This window comes from Bos mutus, chromosome 6 (assembly GCF_027580195.1).
Source record: "Bos mutus isolate GX-2022 chromosome 6, NWIPB_WYAK_1.1, whole genome shotgun sequence".
In the NCBI taxonomy this organism is placed as follows: domain Eukaryota; kingdom Metazoa; phylum Chordata; class Mammalia; order Artiodactyla; family Bovidae; genus Bos; species Bos mutus.
Genome location: NC_091622.1, coordinates 63,208,886 through 63,228,259, shown reverse-complemented (window position 1 = coordinate 63,228,259; position 19,374 = coordinate 63,208,886). Strand labels below are relative to the sequence as shown.

The 19,374-nt window shown below is 37.7% G+C and overlaps 1 protein-coding gene across 1 annotated transcript in view; it reads left to right on the top strand.

The window, feature by feature from the left end:
* Positions 1–15,995, top strand: part of YIPF7 (Yip1 domain family member 7) — a 33,616-nt gene extending 17,621 nt beyond the window's left edge. Inside the window, exons 4-6 of the mRNA XM_070372342.1 lie at positions 3,470–3,614; positions 10,317–10,498; positions 13,873–15,995. Coding sequence (XP_070228443.1) covers positions 3,470–3,614; positions 10,317–10,498; positions 13,873–14,035 — 490 coding nt within the window. The 3' untranslated portion in view covers positions 14,036–15,995. The remainder of the gene's footprint in view (positions 1–3,469; positions 3,615–10,316; positions 10,499–13,872) is intronic.
* The last annotated feature ends 3,379 nt before the right edge of the window (positions 15,996–19,374 follow it).

Genomic DNA, 19,374 nt, shown 5'->3' with positions numbered 1-19,374 from the left:
TTTTTTTTCTACATCTTAAAGTTTATCGGAGTGGTAAGAAAAGTAACTGATGTAATCCTGGAATTTATTTCTTTATTCACTGTATGTCAAGTGTCTGGGTGTTTTTCTTTTCTTTTTAATGAAAAATATATAAGAGGAACAGAATCTAGCAGAGGAGTATGTAATATGTAATGTGGCAGTCACAATTCTTTGAAAAATAAGGCACTGGAAAAAAATTACAAACGTATAAATGAATTTAGACTCACAGACACGGCCTCAGTGATTTTGGTTATTTTATTTTACCATCACTACTCAAAAAAGAGAAAGGTTAATTGTCTCAAGAATTCAGTCTCTGAATACACACACTCAACAACACAGAGCTTTGGCCTGATTGAAATATGTGTGCACCCATGATTGCTGTTACTTGCTGAAAGAACCTTTTCTCTTCCGTGGAGTTTTACATAGTTAGCATAGCATAGCTCATTAGGAGGAGCGGAAGTAAAATACCAGACCCTGGCTAAGTGTCTTCAGATTAAATAACACTGCTAATTGAAAATTAGATGTCCTTTTCATCATACGGGACTAGAATGCAAAAGTAGGAAGTCAAGAGATACCTGGAGTAACAAGCAAATTTGGCCTTGGAGTAAAAAATGAAGCAGGGCAAAGGCTAACAGAGTTTGCCCAGAGAACACACTGGCCATAGCAAATACCTTCTTCCAACAACACAAAAGACGGCTCTACACGTGGACATCACCAGATAGTCAATACCGAGATCAGATTGACTATATACTATGCAGCCGAAGATGGAGAAGCTCTATACAGTCAGCAAAAACAAGACCAGGAGCTGACTGTGGCTCAGATCATGAATTCCTTATTGCCAAATTCAGATGTAAATTGAAGAAAGTAGGGAAAACCACTAGACCATTCAGGTGACCTAAATCAAATCCCTTATGATTATACAGTGGAAGTGACAACTATTTTCAAGGGATTAGATCTGATAGATAAAGCACCTGAAGAGCTATGGATGGAGGAGGCAGTGATCAAAACCATCCCCAAGAAGAAAAATGCAAAAAGGTAAAATGGTTGTCTGAGGAGACCTTACAGTTAGCTGAGAAAAGAGAAGCAAAAGGCAAAGGAGAAAAGGAAAGATATATCCATATGAATGCAGAGTTCCAAAGAATAGCAAGAAGAGATAAGAAAGCCTTCTCAGTGATCAATGCAAAGAAATAGAGGAAAATAATACAATGGGAAAGACTAGAGACTCTTGAAGAAAATTAGACATACCAAGGGAACATTTCATGCAAAGGTGGGCACAATAAAGAACAGAAACAGTATGGACCTAAGAGAAGCAGAAGATATTAAAAAGAGGTGCAAGAATACACAGAAGAACTATGCAAAAAAGATGTTAAAGACCCAGATAACCACAATGGTGTGATCAGTCACCTAGAGCCAGACATCCTGGAATGTGAAGTTAAGTGGGCCTTAGAAAGCATCACTACGAACAAAGCTAGTGGGACTGATGGAATTCCAGTTGAGCTGCTACAAATCCTAAAAGATGATGCTTTGAAAGTGCTGCACTCAATATGCCAGCAAATTTGGAAAACTCAGCAGTGGCCACAGGACTGGAAAAGGTCAGTTTTCATTCCAATCCCAAAGAAGGGCTATGCCAAAGAATGTTCATACTACCACACAATTGCACTCATCTCACACTCTAGCAAAGAAATGCTCAAAATTCTCCAACCCAGGCTTCAACAGTACATAGGCCGAGAACTTCCAGATGTTCAAGCTGGATTTAGAAAAGGCAAAGGAACCAGAGATCAAATTTCCAATATCCAGTGGATCATGGAAATAGCAAGAGAATTTTGGAAAAATATCTACTTTTGCTTCATTGACTATGCTAAAGCCTTTGACTGTGGGAAATCCAGCAAACTGTGGAAATTTCTTCAAGAGATGGGAGTACCAGGCTACCTGACCTGCTTCTTGAGAAATCTGCATGCAGGTCAAGAAGCAACAGTTTGAACCAGACATGGAAAAATGGACTGGAGTATACCTCAAGGCTGTATATTGTCACCCTGCTTATTTAACTTAATGCAGAGTACATCATGCTAAATGCTTGACTGAGTGAAGCACAAGCTGGAATTAAGATTGCCAGAAGAAATAACAATAACCTCAGATATGCAGATGACACCAGCCTTAGGGCAGAAAGCAAAGAGGATCTAAAGAGCCTCTTGATATAAGTAAAGGAGGAGAGTGAAAAAGCTGGCTTAAAACTCAACATTCAATAAACAAAGATTATGGCAATCACTTCATGGCAAATAGATGGGGAAACAATGGAAACACTGACAGACTATTTTCTTCTGCTCCAAAATCACTGCAGATGGTGACTGCAGCCATGAAATTAAAAGACTCTTGCTCCTTGGAAAAAAAGCTATGATCAACGTAGATAACATATTAAAAAGCAGAGATATTACTATGCTGACAAAGATCCATCTAGTCAAAGTATGGTTTTTCCAAAAGTCATATGTGGATGTGAGAGTTGGACTATAAAGAACGCTAAGCACTCAAGAGTTGATAATTTTGAATTGTGGTGTTGAAGAAGACTCTTGAGAGACCCTTGGACTGCAAGGAGATCCAATCAGTCCATCCTAAAGGAAATCAGTCCTGAATATTCATTGGAAAGACTGATGCTGAAGCTCCAATACTTTGGCCACCTGATACGAAGAACTGACTCATTTGAAAAGTCCCTGATGCTGGGAATGATTGCGGGCGGGAAGAGAAGGGGATGATAGAAGATGAGATGGTTGGATGGCATCACAGAGTCGATGGACATGAGTTTGAGCAAGCTCTGGAAGTTGGTGTTGGACAGGGAAGCCTGGCATGCTGTAGTCCATGGGTGGCAAATAGTTGGACACTACTGAGCAACTGAACTGAACTGATTTGAAAATGATGCATGTTTCATAGAACAAGTTTCAAAAGTGTTAGCAGTTGAAAACGCAGGAAAAAGAAATAACTGTGCAATAGGATGGGACTTTTAGTTTGTTGCTGCTGCTGCTAAGTCACTTTAGTCGTGTCCGACTCTGTGCGATCCCAGAGACAGCAGCCCACCAGGCTCCCCCGTCCCTGGGATTCTGCAGGCAAGAACACTGGAGTGGGTTGTTAGCTACCATTATATTTTATATCTTTACTGAAAATGTCCATTTCTTTCTTCACTTTTGGCTAGATTTTAACCATATATTTGCTGCAGAGCAGGAATTTTTTCCTTGACTATATCTCTAAAATATATCCTCTAGGACACTGTGTGGGAATATACATTCTTTTTGTTTAAGGTTGCTCTGTATCATACGTATTACATAGAACTTTAGACTATGATGGTATAACAAACAGATTAAAGTGCTTTGTAAATTAATAAGTTAACTTTAATTAAAGAATATTACTCATGCTTATTTTTCTATATTTATGTTATCTCTTTTTCTTTTTTTTTTTTTGCAGAACTTGGAATTAATTTTGATCACATATGGCAAAAAACCTTGACAGTGTTAAACCCAATGAAGCCAGCAGATGGCAGCATTATGAATGAAACAGATCTCACTGGGCCCATCCTGTTCTGCATGGCTCTAGGAGCCACCCTACTTTTGGTAATGAACAGCAGCCAGTTCTAGACTTTTTTTCTTTTTTAATTGAGGTAACGTTGGTTTACACCATAATCTGAGTTTCATGTTTACAATATCATATTTCTACTTCTGTATACATGACAGCCAAGTATCAGATTTTAACGTATGCCCTTCCAAATGTCATTTTTTGAAGTTGTCTTTGTAAACACAGAAAGTAGTATATCACTTTATAAACTGAAACTTGTTTAATTCATGACTACATTTTTTTTAGTAAGAGAGACATATCTACTCGAACCATAATGGCAAAAAGAAACTGTCATCACTTCTTATGACAAATTTTAAAAAATGTAAATTTAAATAGAATTTTGAAAATCAAATCACCAAGTCAGATTTTCAACAAAGCAGGAAATCATATAAATGATTTTCTTATTGTTAAGCCTTTTTCTGTTGTTTAAAAAAGACTATCAATCTGAAAAAGTTGAAGGAACATGTGAAATTTGAAAATAATAGGGCCAAAATTTTATTTCTTGCTTTCTGTGTGATTTCTGTTGTAACATTAGACAAACATCCCCTATTTACTCAATATTTTCTTTTCTGGGTTGTGTCTCCAGACTATTGCAGATATCCTGTGAGGTCTGAGATGAGTCTCCTTGTTCCTGGTTAGGCTACTATGAATAAACAGACTTGCAATGATAAGCAGTGATTTGTTTTTTCGACCTGTATATTTCCCCTGTCATTTTAGTTTTCTATTTTTTATGAAGACATTTACCCCCCTGGCGTCACCAGTTGTCTTGTGTTGGGTCTCTTTCATTCTTTAAATTTGGGAGCAATGATATTCAGTTCAGTTCAGTTCAGTCGCTCAGTCGTGTCCGACTCTTTGCGACCCCATGAATCGCAGCAAGCCAGGCCTCCCTGTCCATCACCAACTCCCAGAGTTCACCCAGACTCACGTCCATCGAGTCAGTGATACCATCCAGCCATCTCATCCTCTGTCGTCCCCTTCTCCTCCTGCCCACAATCCCTCCCAGCATCAGGGTCTTTTCCAATGAGTCAACTCTTCGCATGAGGTGGCCAACATACTGGAGTTTCAGCTTTAGCATCATTCCTTCCAAAGAAATCCCAGGGCTGATCTCCTTCAGAATGGACTGGTTGGATCTCCTTGCAGTCCAAGGGACTCTCAAGAGTCTTCTCCAACACCACAGTTCAAAAGCATCAATTCTTCAGCACTCAGCTTTCTTCACAGTCCACTCTCACATCCATACATGACCACTGGAAAAACCATAGCCTTGACTAGATGGACCTTGTTGGCAAAGTAATGTCTCTGCTTTTTAATATGCTATCTAGGTTGGTCATAACTTTCCTTCCAAGGAGTGAGCGTCTTTTAATTTCATGGCTGCAGTCACCATCTGCAGTGATTTTGGAGCCCAAAAAAATAGTCTGACATTGTTTCCACTGTTTCCCCATCTATTTGTCATGAAGTGATGGAACCAGATGCCATGATCTTAGTTTTCTGAATATTGAGCTTTAAGCCAACTTTTCACTCTCCTCTTTCACTTTCATCAAGAGACTTTTTAGTTCCTCTTCACTTTCTGCCATAAGGGTGGTGTCATCTGCATATCTGAGGTTATTGTTATTTCTCCCGGCAATCTTGATTGCAGCATGTTCTTCTTCCAGCCCAGCGTTTCTCATGGTGTACTCTGCATATAAGTTATATAAGCAGGGTGACAATATACAGCCTTGACGAACTCCTTTTCCTATTTGGAACCAGTCTGTTGTTCCATGTCCAGTTCTAACTGATGCTTCCTGACCTGCATATTGGTTTCTCAAGAGGCAGGTCAGGTGGTCTGGTATTCCCATCTCTTTCAGAATATTCCACAGTGTATTGTGATCCAAGTAGTCAAAGGCTTTGGCATAGTCAATAAAGCAGAAATAGATGTTTTTCTGGAACTCTCTTGTTTTTCATACATCCAGTGGATGTTGGCAATTTGATCTCTGGTTCCTCTGCCTTTTCTAAAACCAGCTTGAACATCTGGAAGTTCACGGTTCACGTATTGCTGAAGCCTAGCTTGGAGAATTTTGAGCATTACTTTACTAGCGTGTGAGATGAGAGCAATTGTGTGGTAGTTTGAGCATTCTTTGGCATTGCCTTTCTTTGGGATTGGAATGAAAACTGACCTTTTCCAGTCCTGTGGCCACTGCTGAATTTGCCAAATTTGCTGGCATATTGAGTGCAGCACTTTCACGGCATCATCTTTTAGGATTTGAAATAGCTCAACTGGAATTCCATCACCTCCACAAGCTTTGTTCGTAGTAATGCTTTCTAAGGCCCCCTTGATTTCACATTCCAGGATGTCTGGCTCTAGGTGAGTGATCACACCATCGTGATTATCTTGGTTGTGAAGATCTTTTTGTATAGTTCTTCTGTGTATTCTTGCCACCTTTTCCTAATATCTTCTGCTTCTGTTAGATCCATACCATTTCTCTCCTTTCTCAAGCTCACCTTTGCATGAAATGTTCCCTTGGTATCTCTAATTTTCTTGAAGAGATCTCTAGTCTTTTCCATTCTGTTGTTTTCCTCTATTTCTTTGCATTGATCACTGAGGAAGGCTTTCTTATCTCTTCTTGCTATTCTTTGGAACTCTGCATTCAGATGCTTCTATCTTTCCTTTCCTCCTTTGCTTTTTGCTTCTCTTCTTTTCACAGCTATTTGTAAGGCCTCCTCAGACAGCCATTTTGCTTTTTTGCATTTCTTTTCCATGGGGCATTAGGAGTCACCAAAAAAGAATATTTTTCCTCCTAAGTTTAGAAGATATTCTATTTCATACTTTAGAAAAATGTTTTCTCCCCCTCAAAAAAGGAGAGAAAAATAAGAAATAGGAAAGGCTTATGGTTTTACATTAAGGAGGTAATGACAGCACATTAAAAGCAGAGGATGAAAAAGATGGTCAAGCCAGTCTGACAAGTACAGTTTCATTAAGGCACAAAATGGTAAACTTGGCAAGAGAGATGATACAGAAAATTTAAGATGCTAGGAAAAGTCCTTAAATTAATTATTCAGTTCACTTCTGTTTCTTACAGCTATCCACTCCCCTAATGCAGCTATACTTCTCAAAAGTAGCTATGAAATGTATTTGCAACTAAATTAATTTTCACTTTGCATTACTAAGTACATAATACTAATCAAAATTCTGATAGAAATCTAGTTTGTGCATTGTAACTTGGTCGATAAGTACGTCATGTTTATCCAATACAATAGTATTTAGTTATGGCATCTTATTTCTTCCTTTGAACTACAGCAAATGCAAATACTCTGCAAGTATAACACTATATCAACTAGAGTTTTAATTCAGTTTCAAACATTCCTTCTGCCTTTGCCACAGTAATTTGATAATATTAGATTAAGTTAGATTAATATTAGATTAAGTTGCAAGTAAGACCATGTCAATTAATCAAATAGTCAGAAACAATTAATTTAACATATTAACTCTTGTTTCTTTTTCAGGTAATTTGTAATATAACAGCTGTTTGTTTTTTCGTAGAAAATATTACTATTACCATCTCCTAAAGGAAAAAATTAATCCCATTAAGATCTTTTTTGGGTACATTATGTTAGTTGGAATTATTTAAATAGCCTCAATTTTAAGTGTAAAACAATACAAACAAAGAACTCAACTGAGAGTGAAAAATTTGGATCTGCCCCTAACTTTGCCTCCAGATAAGATCCTGAACCTTTTATTTCTTATTTCTAGGCCTCCATTTTTTTTCACTTTGAAGACAAAAAAAAAAGGCTTATACAAGTGATTCTTAAGGTTCATTTCAAATCTGAAATTTTAGGAAATGTGTAAAAATTCATATTTTCTCAAAGATTTTAAGCAGCTATTCTCACTTCAACTTTACTATCACATGCAGTTACTCCGGAATTGATTCTGATACTTGTAGAACAATAAGGACTGAAAAACTCAGCTGGATATTAATAAAGCCATATTTTAACTCAGAGTCCATTTGAGGCTTTAACCCTGTCCTGGATATCTGAAATTAAAATGTAAAAGATGATTTTATGAGCTGGTAGTGCACTATAATAAAGAAAGCAAGACTCAATCCAGAAACAATATTCAAATCTGCTCATTATCTCCAGAGGTGTAATATTCATAGTCACATACTCATCATTTTTATGATTTATGTTGATACAAAGCACAATATCTTTTAGGGGACTTTCTTCATGTTGCAGGAAGCAAACCAGAAAGAACAGCTTCAAACACTCAACACAGATTTAATTTTACTTATTTTTCCTCTTAAAATTATTTTCAGCCCCCAAACCATAAACACAAATGTTTTAAAACTATGGCTCCATTTAATTTTTCTAGTAGAGCTGTAAGTGTGATCTGGAAAAGGGATATGCATGGCCAATATAAAAGCATAATCAAGAATAAGAAGTATTTCAAATAAGATGTAGTAATGGTACAAGGATGATCTCAAACATTTGAAATGTAAAAAGAAATTGAACATTTATTTTCCAGTTCAATTACAAGCCCTTATTAGAATGTGAAACAAATTAAAAAATGCGAAAGGCCCCTGCCAAATGGAATTAAGCCTCACACTGGATAATCTAACAAGAGAAAGAGATAAAGAGAGAAGTCAGTAACTGATATGAAAAAGGACAATTTTACTACCAAATTAATTTAATCCACCCTCTGTTTACCCCATTCACAAAACTGGTTAGAGTCATGGGCCAGCTACGTGTCCTTTGAGTGTAGGGAAGTTGTGTGTCACCATTACAACTATTTGTACCTCTGAATTATCCCATCCAATTAAATGTCAAGTAAAATGTTTCTCTAATACATGAAAGTTATTTGAAATTGTCACGATTTTCCAAGTGGAACAAACTCCCCAATAGTGCAGTTCATAACTGATGTGGTTCTTTTAGCATACCCATTAGCATTATCAGCATTACTTCACAAAATAGCCAGAAGGACTTATTATGGCTAATGCAGGAGAGAATTCTGCAGCATAGCCCAGGGACATTTTGTGAAAGAACTTAGTAGTGATCAACTTCCCCAACTGCAGAGGAAGAAAAATTCAAAATAGCTTGACAGTTTTGAACAATAAAATGGTCATGATATTCTCCGTTAATTGACTACAAAATAAATATCTCTTTATTCTGTAAGATATAAGGACTTCATGAATAACAGCTATGGAAAAGAAAAAATGACAGCTAAAAAGCTCTCTCTCTGAGAATCAGTTTTGTTGGTTTTGTATAATTTCCATGAAAATCAGAGTCAGCCTCTTCAATCTTTATCTAGAATTTCTAACCAGCTTAATGTATATATAAAAATGACATGCATTTTTTACTGGAGATTTGGCATCCTCGGATAGCAAACATTAAAATATCTTCTATTGAATCAACAATAGTTTGTGACTTTCCCTGGATGAGTTTAATGGAGCTGCTTCAGCAACAAGTCTCCAGTATTGTGCGGGTGACGGCTATCTGATGAATCCTCAGATCAGCAGTCTATCCTGAATACTTTAGTCTGACTTCCTTTAACAATACCTTTATGATTCACTATTGCTTGCTTTATGTAAATCAGTTTTTCATAAAGTCTGTTTAGTTAAGCTGGTAGTAGGCATTATGAAAACAGGATTCTCCAGTCACATAAGTTTGGGATATGCTAGTTTGCATGTGTGTGCATTCTCAGTTGTGTCCACCTCTTTGGGACGCCATGGACTGTAGCAGCCAGGCTTCTCTGTTCATGGGGTTTTTCCCAGCAAGAATACTGGAGTGGGTTGCCATTTCCTCTTTCAGGGAATCTCTGACCCAGAGATCGAACTCATGTGTCCTACATCTCCTGTGTTGGAAGATGGATTTGTGGCTCGTCTGATAAAGAATCCGCCTACAATGCAGGAGACCTGGGTTCTATTCTTGGGTTGGGAAGATCCCCTGGAGAAAGGAATGGCTACCCACTCCAGTATTCTGGCCTGGAGAATTCCATGGACAGTATATCCATGGGGTCACAAAAAGTCAGAGACGACTGAACGACTTTCACTTTCATTTTCTTTGCTACTGCGCCACCTGGGTCCCCTTGTTCTGTCACTTATTGGAGCTTCTGCAGGTATTAAGGGCCTAAATTGTAGAGCCAGACTGCCTGGGTTCAAGCTAAGCCTCAGTGCTTAGCATTATTTTACTTTAGGCAAGTCCCATAATCTCTCTGCACCTCAGTTTCTTCCTGTGTATAATGGGTACAACAATGATACCTACTCATTATATAGTGTGGATTAAATAAATTAATTTATGTAGAATCTCTAGAACAGGACCTAAGATAGTAAATGTAACAGATGTTTGATAATATTACTATTATGTCTTATAAATCTCCAAGACTAAATCAGAATTTTTTATTCATTTATTCATTCATTTAATTGTGCAACAAATAAGGAAAGAAAATATATCCTCACCTATGCCTAGTACCCCAACAGGCAATCTATAATAAAAATATCAGTCTGGGGATATAAGCATGCTTGTGCCATCCCATGTATAGAGGGGATTTTTTTCATGACCTGAATCTATATTACAATCAGTTTTTCTTTAGAGCTCCCAATCTCCTGATGCTTATACTCCAAAGACATGAATAACATTGAGCTGAATGATTCGAAAGTATTCTCTGCTTTGTTGACAATCTGGTTTCTTCTTGATGTTCATTGTGTATCCAAACTGTTTTCTTCCCATTGTTTCAGGCAGGAAAAGTCCAATTTGGTTATGTGTATGGCATGAGTGCCATTGGCTGCCTAGGTATTCATGCCTTACTGAACTTGATGAGCTCTTCAGGAGTGTCCTATGGCTGCGTGGCGAGTGTGCTGGGATACTGCCTGCTCCCCATGGTCATCCTCTCCAGCTGCGCCATCTTCTTCTCACTGCAGTAAGTGTCTGTGTTAGTAATTGACCCCACATGTACAAACATCGCTGAAGCTTGCCGCATCAGTGCAACAGTTAACCTCTTTCTGATCATTTTAGTAGGAAGATTGGGGAAACTGGCTATTAAAAGCTACATACAGTTTCAGGAAAGTAGGTCGGTTTTGGCTCAGGTGCTATTCCTATTTCAATGATTTAAAAAATAAATTAAACCAAGTTATCTTTAAAATTGGTGCTTCATTCGTAGTCACATTCTTCAATATGAACTATTGCCATGGGTAATATAACCAACTACAGAAAATTCACTTGTTTGAATTAGGAAGAGTAAGTGCCTGGTGAATCCTGACAAATTGCTTCAGCTCCCAGGCACTCTGCCTTCTAGGAGGGAAGCAACTGTTCTTTCTCAGCTGGGCTCCTTGTAGTGCAGAACTCCCAGGAACCCTGGTGAGAATATTGATGCTAGAAAACTTCATAGCATATACACTCAGTCAATATTTTTTTTCTTTTTTACTTCCTGGGCAGTTAGTATTTGTAATTCAAAAATATACATAAGGATTCAGTGAATACACTTCTGTTGGGCACTTTCCTAGGGCATATACAGAGCACTACCACTTTGGGCTGGGGAGAGCAAGTAATTCCATAGTTCTTTATCACCTCCCAAGCTCCAAACCCAATTAGAAACATATCATTTGCTACCAGTGCTCATTTTTCCATATAGACACAATTCACATTTTTTTCTCGGATGATCCAAGTTTTAGGTTATTAACACTATATTGGATAGGTTATTATACAGACTTTGTCAATGCCAGATAAACATTTTAGAAAGACTAATATTTTTGTTTAGATATAATCTCAAATATTTTCTTCATAACATTATTGAGAAATGCATAGATAGAAGTGCTTTTCTGTTTTAATACGGTTTCATTTTGAAAATAACACTTTTTAAAAAAAAATTATTCTAGGATAGTTGACTTACAATGTTGTGTTAGTTTCAGTTGTACAGCAAAGTGAATCTGTTGCATATATATCCACTATTTTTTGCATTCTTTTCCCATATGGGGTAGTACAGGGTATTAAATATATTTCAATAAATATACCTCTAGCTCATATTGTTGGCTTCCCTTCCCAGGGAAGGGGGAAAGATTTCCCTCTACAGAGCAGAGTTCCCTGTGCTGTACAGTAGGTTCTTATTAGTTATCTACTTTACATGTAATAGAGTGTATATGTCATTCACAAACTTCCAATTTATCCCTCCCACTCTTTACCTCCTGGTAACCTTAAGTTTGTTGGAAGTAATGGTCTTCAGAATAACATAGAGCAAACCCTTACTTTACCAGTGAGTACTCAACACTTAAAAAAGAGAAATACAATGGCAAATGGAAACCTTGAATGTGTAAGTACAATGTGAAAAGTGAATGAATGTCACTCAATAGTGTCCAACTCTTTGTGATCCCATGGACTGTAGCCTGCCAGGCTCCTCTGTCCATGGAATTCTCCAGACCAGAATACTGGAATGGTTAACCATTCCCTTCTCCAGGGTATCTACCCAACCCAGGGACAGAACCCAGGTCTCCCGCATTGCGGGCAGATTCTTTACCGTCTGAGCCACCAGTGAAGCCCACAATGTGAGTTAGGTGTATATTTCCTGAGTCTTGTCCCTGACTTTTGTATATCATGTTCTTTAACTAGCTCTTCTGTTTACTATGTTGTTTGATACGGATGTTTGACATGTTACTAGAGAGTTCAGTTTTACAATTTCTATTTTGTCAGATGCTTTTGCCAAAGAATACTATAATGATCCGCCATTTAAAAATTTTTATGTTTTAGACATTATTTCTCACAAAGTTGAGCTTTGGGGCATCTTAAATCACTCTGGATTATTAAAAGAACAAAATTAAAACTACAACTCAAATTTTGAGAATCATCAGTAGTCTGATATTTTTCATTAGACTTTCATTCTGAAATGTAAAGGATGATTTAAGAATCCATTAAGTTATATTAATAAGGAACAACTAACTGATCCCTAAAGACCATGAAACTGAGATTACCTTTTTGGGCATATCACTATAACATTCAAATGAATCATATATAGTCTCACATTTTTGTTCACAAAAAACTGGTAAATTGAATCCTCTAAATTTTATTTCTAATAGCATTAATTAAGCCAACAGACATAATATTTATTAGAGTGCTTTAAAATGTGTTTGGTTTATTTACAATCCTAAGCCACTGCAAACTACACAGTGTACCTTTCCACTTGTTTTGCTTTGGTTCCACTGTTAAGAGTGGGTATTTCTGTCATTGTCACAAATAATAAGCACAATCCTCAATTTCAGATTGAACCAGATCAAGTGAGGCAGTGTAGTTTGATGGCAAACATAACAATATGCTGCTGGGAGTTAGCAGCTCTTGACTTAATGTCCATCTTACTTGCAATTTTTGTCAAGTCACTTCATTCTCCTTTCTTCCTAAAGAACCAATTGCCTCCATAGTTACTTTTTGAAGATATGAATTTGAACAAATCCATTTCAATATTATAAAAATCTACACCCACACCAACCAAAGGGATCTTCAGCAATGAGTTGGGAGGCCACACACATCTGTGCCTTCCTGCTCCATCTGTTCCCTCCCTGAGCTGTGTCAGGCTTTGCTGTCTCAGACAAAAACCCAGGACATGGCCCTGGAGCACTGGGGGGTGGGAACCCCACTGGAATTCAAGTCCAGTCATTTTTATGCTCATACAGTGGGCAAATTTAGGAAGAAAGCAGGGAATAGAAATTTGTAGTTATAAAAGAAGTCTCTAAACATAGTTCATATAAAAGAATTTTAGTAATTGTGATTTTGACTTATGAAAGTGACTGTGCTGCTGCTGCTAAGTCGCTTCAGTCGTGTCCGACTCTGTGCGACCCCATAGATGGCAGCTCATCAGGCTCCGCCGTCCCTGGGATTCTCCAGGCAAGAACACTGGAGTGGGTTGCCCTTTCCTTCTCCAATGCATGAAAGTGAAAAGTGAAAGTGAAGTCGCTCAGTCATGTCCGACTCTTAGCGACCTCATGGACTGCAGCCTACCAGGCTCCTCCGTCCATGGGATTTTCCAGGCAAGAGTACTGGAGTGGGGTGCCATTGCCTTCTCCGGAAAGTGACTGTAGGTCAATCCTATTTCCAGTAATCTGAGCTTTTACCTACCTATGAAATATTTAGCTTCTAATGGTGAACTTGACTCAAAATTCTAACTGGCCGAGGCCTTTAGTTCCTATTACCCTTCACCCTCATTTTACAAATGGAGGAAATATACCAAGGACATTTTAGAGGCAGCTGTGTGATTCAATAACTTCTTTCTCTCCTGGTATAAGATAACCGTCTCTTTGGTCTCTGCTGTAGGGGCACCTTTGGAACTGTGTCGGCACTGGTCATCATTGGCTGGTGTAGTCTCTCAGCCTCCAAAATCTTCACGTCAGCTTTGGCCATGGAAGGACAGCAACTTCTCATTGCCTATCCTTGCGCCTTACTTTATGGACTCTTTGCCCTCGTAACAGTTTTCTGAAGAACGCTCAAGATGGCATTACAGGATTCTATTTGTTTGCTGTTCAGGTTATCTTGGAAATGGTTTAGCGTTCACATTTGGTCATATGATTTCTGTTTTTATCGCTAAGAGAATAATAAGCAGAGAGACAAAACAGCACTTAAGGATGGGACTCTAATAGGCTGTTTGGTTTGAATGATGATTTGCTTTTTGGTTGGTGCATTAAAACAATTTAAAATACTTTAAGATAAAAGGATATATAGTTGTTGTACTGATAGACTCTATTTTTCTTAATGGATGCATTTCTGAGAAATTGTAAGGAAGTAAAATCATACTTGACTGGGTAGAGGAAATCCACACTGAGCCTTCTGAGAAAACGTCATGACATTTCAAGCTGTGTACAAGTGGTTAAAGTCACACTGTGCAGGACCTTTGGAGAATTGCAGGGGAGGATTATTTACAGTTTTATTCACCTGAGAACTGAATCTCCTATTCTTCTGTTCATTTACTTCCCCAACTGTTGTTTGGTTCCATTTGAACAATGCATTCATTCACCAGTTTGAAGCCCTCATTTCCTTCTTACTTAGTTTAGACACCATGGTTCATTGCTATAATTTCTCCCTTGAACATGTATGTCCTCAGTAAGCTTGCCATTTGCTCCCTGAATAGATGAATGTGAATGGAGGAAATGCTACTTGTTTCTCCTTTATTATAGTACTACATCTTAAACGGCTGCTCTGTACTACCTTTCAAATCCTACTGTATTACCCTACCAAATTCACTTTTTCACTTTCTGAGATAATTGTTTCAAACAATTTCTTCACTAGGGCTTTCCTGCTGCCTCAGTGGTAAAGAATCTGCCTGCAATGCAGGAGATGCAGGTTCGATCCTTGGGTTGGGAAGATCCCCTGGAGAAGCAAGATCCCCTGAAGTAGCAACCCACTTCAATAGTCTTGCTTTGGAAATCCCATGAGAGGAGCCTGTCAGGCTATAGCCCATGGGATTGAAGGAGTCAGACACAACTTAGCGACTAAACAATAACTACAACAATTTTTTCACTACTCAGATCTCTAATACTCTTTTCTGTTAGTTGATGACTTTTCTTATTTTATTGGAAAAAAGAAACATCTAGAAGAAAATTACATCTTCCCATCATATATCTATCAACCTACATGCATCTTTATAGATATATATATATATATATATACATTTGTGTGTATACATATGTGTATATTTACATAAGCACAACATTCCCCCTTTAAAAGCCAGAGAACTGGGCCATCATTGGAGAGTGATGTTGAATTAAAGAATTTTTATTTTAAGATGAGAGACATTGAAAGACGGTTTTGTGCTAATACAAATGATAGGTAAAGAGGAAAACATTGATTGTGCAGGTGGAGGGGCTGGGTGTGGAGGGGAAAGGAGACAATGACAAGGGGGAACATGTGATGTGTGAATGTGTGAAAGACCTGTGCATATGGCAGGGCACATACATAATTACCAAACATCTGCTCCTGTGATTGTCCTGTGAATTACCCCTCTCCCCTTTGAAGCTCCAGACCCCTATCCCATTCCTTAGCTCAGGATGGCATATAAGCCTCAGTTGCTCAACTTGCTTTTGAGTCTTGTATCCTTGGGGCTTCTATATGAATGAAATTAAATTTGTTTTCTCCTGTTAATCTATCTTATGTTAACTTAATTATTTGGCCAGCCAAAGAACATAGAAGAGAAGAAAGAAAAAAATTTTCCTCCTCTACAGTGGGTGTTGATTATTGTAGTAAAGGAGACAAAAATGGCTGCAGCCTGAATAGAAATTGCATTGGGAGTGGGGAAAAAATAGACAATAAAACAGTAAGCAATGAATAAACAAGATAATTACAGAATTACGAGAAGGATACTAAGGAGGAACATGTAGAGGAGAAGGCAGTGCTGTGGTGTTAAACTTCTGTACTTTATAATTAATAAATGAACCTGTTAACGAATCATAGTGTTTCCTTAAGTTCTTGCTTTTTCTACTTGGACTAAATTGGTCTTACTGTTTGTTTAAGGGAGATGAAGCAAAAATGCTGTTTATGATAATAATTTTTCTGTGGTATTATCCTAACAATTTCTTAGAGCTATATTTATATTACAGATTTTAATTTTTTACCTTTTAGAAAGTATTTTAATTTTTAAAATATTATAGGTAAAAGTTGCTCTAAATTTAGGATTTAGGTTCACATTGTTTTTCTGTGTATAAAAACAGTTATACCCAAAAAGTTTTGATTCTTTTACTATGAAAAATGATAACATCTTATATAAAACACCATAAACAAAATACTAAATATTTTGTAACAGCAAGGAATAAGAATAAATTCATTTAATAGTTCCTAACAGCAGAATTTTAAAATACCTAAGAATTAATGTAAAAATAAATATAAATGGTGTCTATGAAAATAATTATAAAATATTAGAGGCACTTTTTAAAAAGATCAGATATGTTGACAGACATCCTATATCCCAGGATAAGAAAATTGGACTATGTAAAATAATGTTCTCCAAATAAATGTATAGGCTTAATATAATTCCAATTAAAAAAAATCAAGGAATATTTTTCTTGGAAACTAGCAATGACTTTAATGTTAATCTGAAAAACAAATGTGTAACTGTGAAAAATTGAAACAATCAAAAAATATGTTACAATAGGCAATAAGTTAAATCAGGTTTTGTTCATCTCGATGGTTGAATGCTAGGCAACTCCATGAAAATATTTTGGAAAATGATACATGAGAAAATGCATGTGCAAAATTTTCATAATTTTGTTATTTACTGAAGACTTACTATGCGTTGACCTAGAAGCTTTACATTATTAACTCCCTTAATGCTGACCATAACTCCATGAAGTTTTCTTATCACCTCTGTTTTACAGATGAGGCTACTAGTTACAGATTGGCCAAATAACTTGCCCAAGATTACTCAGTCGATAACCAGGATTTGAATCAGAACTGAATTCCAGTGTCCATAACCACAACTTAACCCTCCTGTTACTGAGCAAAAACTGCTTTGCATTTTCCCATGAGCGTCAATATGTCTACCACTTCTACTCAGATCATCCTTTTCCCTTGACCTTAGCCACTACTAGAAAGAGCCAGAGACCTTACCTGCTGGGGAATAATAATAAAATGATAAGATAGAAGAAGAATCCAGAGTGTCTAACAGGAATAAAGCGACACCTTCATGATTCTTGGGTTCATTTCTGAACTCTAGTTGAAATAAGCTATGCAGAGTCAGACCTAGTTGGCATTTGAATAAAAAAATCTCATGAAGTATAGGGCTTTCCTCTCATTCCAAGTAGGGTTTGCATTATACGGATTTGTATGGATTGGAGATATTTTCCTTTGTTAATAGTGCTGTTTATGGTCAGTAGGATGTGTTACAGAACAAATGATAAAGTGAAAGGCACTTAGGGTACACAACTAGAGATACATCTTTTTGGTTGAATAAGTAAGTCATGTCCAACTCTGTGATCCCAAGGACTGTAGCCCCTCCACGCTCCTCTGTTTATGGAATTCTCCAGGTAAAAATACTGGAGTGGGTTGCCATTCCCTTCTCCAGGGGATCTTCCCCACCCAGAGATCAAACCTGGGTCTCCTACATTGCAGGCAGATTCTCCCCCATCTGAGCTACAGGGCGGAACCCACTTTATTTTGGTGGAATAAGCCCGAAAACTTTTTCCCTTTTGCTCAAATGCTTTCAATTTATTTTATCTGAGAATGTAACATTTTCCACTTTTCTGTTTTCACTCTTGAATGAAAGTTACAGGTTATGTGTAAAAGTTAAATGGCACATTTGGAGTCAAGAGATGGCCTTCATTTCTACAGGAATGAATGGGGACATGTGCTGAAAATAAAAGTCCTGAATTACTGAGACTCAAGTGCCCCAGTTCACAGTGGTTTAACTAGGGCAGTGGCCTTTGCAACATTTGATGACAGATGACTTTCTACTTTGCTCTGGTTCCCAGTGAAGAATGTTAAATGTAAAATCACATTGACAATCTCCTGCTCCGCTTTTTCTTAGAGCACCGTAGGTTCTGTTCTATTTTTCAGTGACACAATGAAGGATCTATTTTTTCAAGTCAATTTTCACTTATGAGTGTAAGTCTGGGGCAATTTTAAATGAGTGTTCTGGCAAGGAGAACAAGCAATTCTTGGACAATGGCAGGAAGTACAAGAGTTCAACTCTGACACCATATACCCAGTGGCAGCATCAGATGCCACAGGTCTTAGCCTAACCCTTCTCCTACTTCAACCCCAAGCCCGTATTTTTGGGCTGTACTTCTGACCAACTGGCTATGAAGCAGGGGTTCCTCCTCTTAGGGTTAATTTACTAAAGCATTTCACAGAACTCACTTACTAGATTACTGGTTTATTATGAAAGGATATAATATAGGATACAGATAAAAATCCACATGAATGAGATGTGTAGAGCAATGCATGGTGAAGGGAGCCTCCATACTCTCTCAAAGGATGCCACTCTCTCCAAATCTCCATGTGTTTACCAAACCAGAAACTCTCTAAACGCAATCCTTTTGAGTATTTTGCTGTTGTAGTTGTTCAGTCACTCAGTCACGTCTGGCTCTTTGCAACCCATGTACTCTGGCCCTCCAGGCTCCTCTGTCCATGAGATTTCCCATTCAAGAATACTAGAATACTAGAGTGGGTTGCCATTTCCTTCTCCAGAAGATCTTCCTGACTCAGGGATTGAACCCACACCTGCATTAGCAGGCAGATTCTTTACCACTGAGTCACTAGGGAAGTCCCATTTTGGGTGTTTATAAAGGCTTTATTTATATGCAAAGAAATAGAGGAAAACAATAGATGGGAAAGACTGGAAATTTTCTTCAAGAAAATTAGAGATACATTTCATGCTAAGATGGGCTTGATAAAGGATAGAAATGGTATGGACCTAACAAAAGATACTAAGAAGAGGTGGCAAGAATATGCAGAAGGACTATACAAAAAAGATCTTCATGACCCAGATAATCACAATGGTATGATCACTAACCTAGAACCAGACATCCTGGAATTCAAACTCAAGTGGGTCTTAGGAAGCATCACTACGAACAAAGCTAGTGGAAGTGGTGGAATTCCAGTTGAGCTACTACAAATCCTAAAAGATGATGCTATGAAAGTGCTGCACTCAATATGCCAGCAATTTTGGAAAACTCAACAGTGGCCAGAGGACCAGAAAAGGTCAATTTTCATTCCAATTCCAAAGAAAGGCAATGCCAAAGAAAGCTCAAACTACCACACAATTGCACTCATCTCACATGCTAGCAAAGTAATGCTTAAAATTCTCCAAGCCAGGCTTCAACAGTAAGT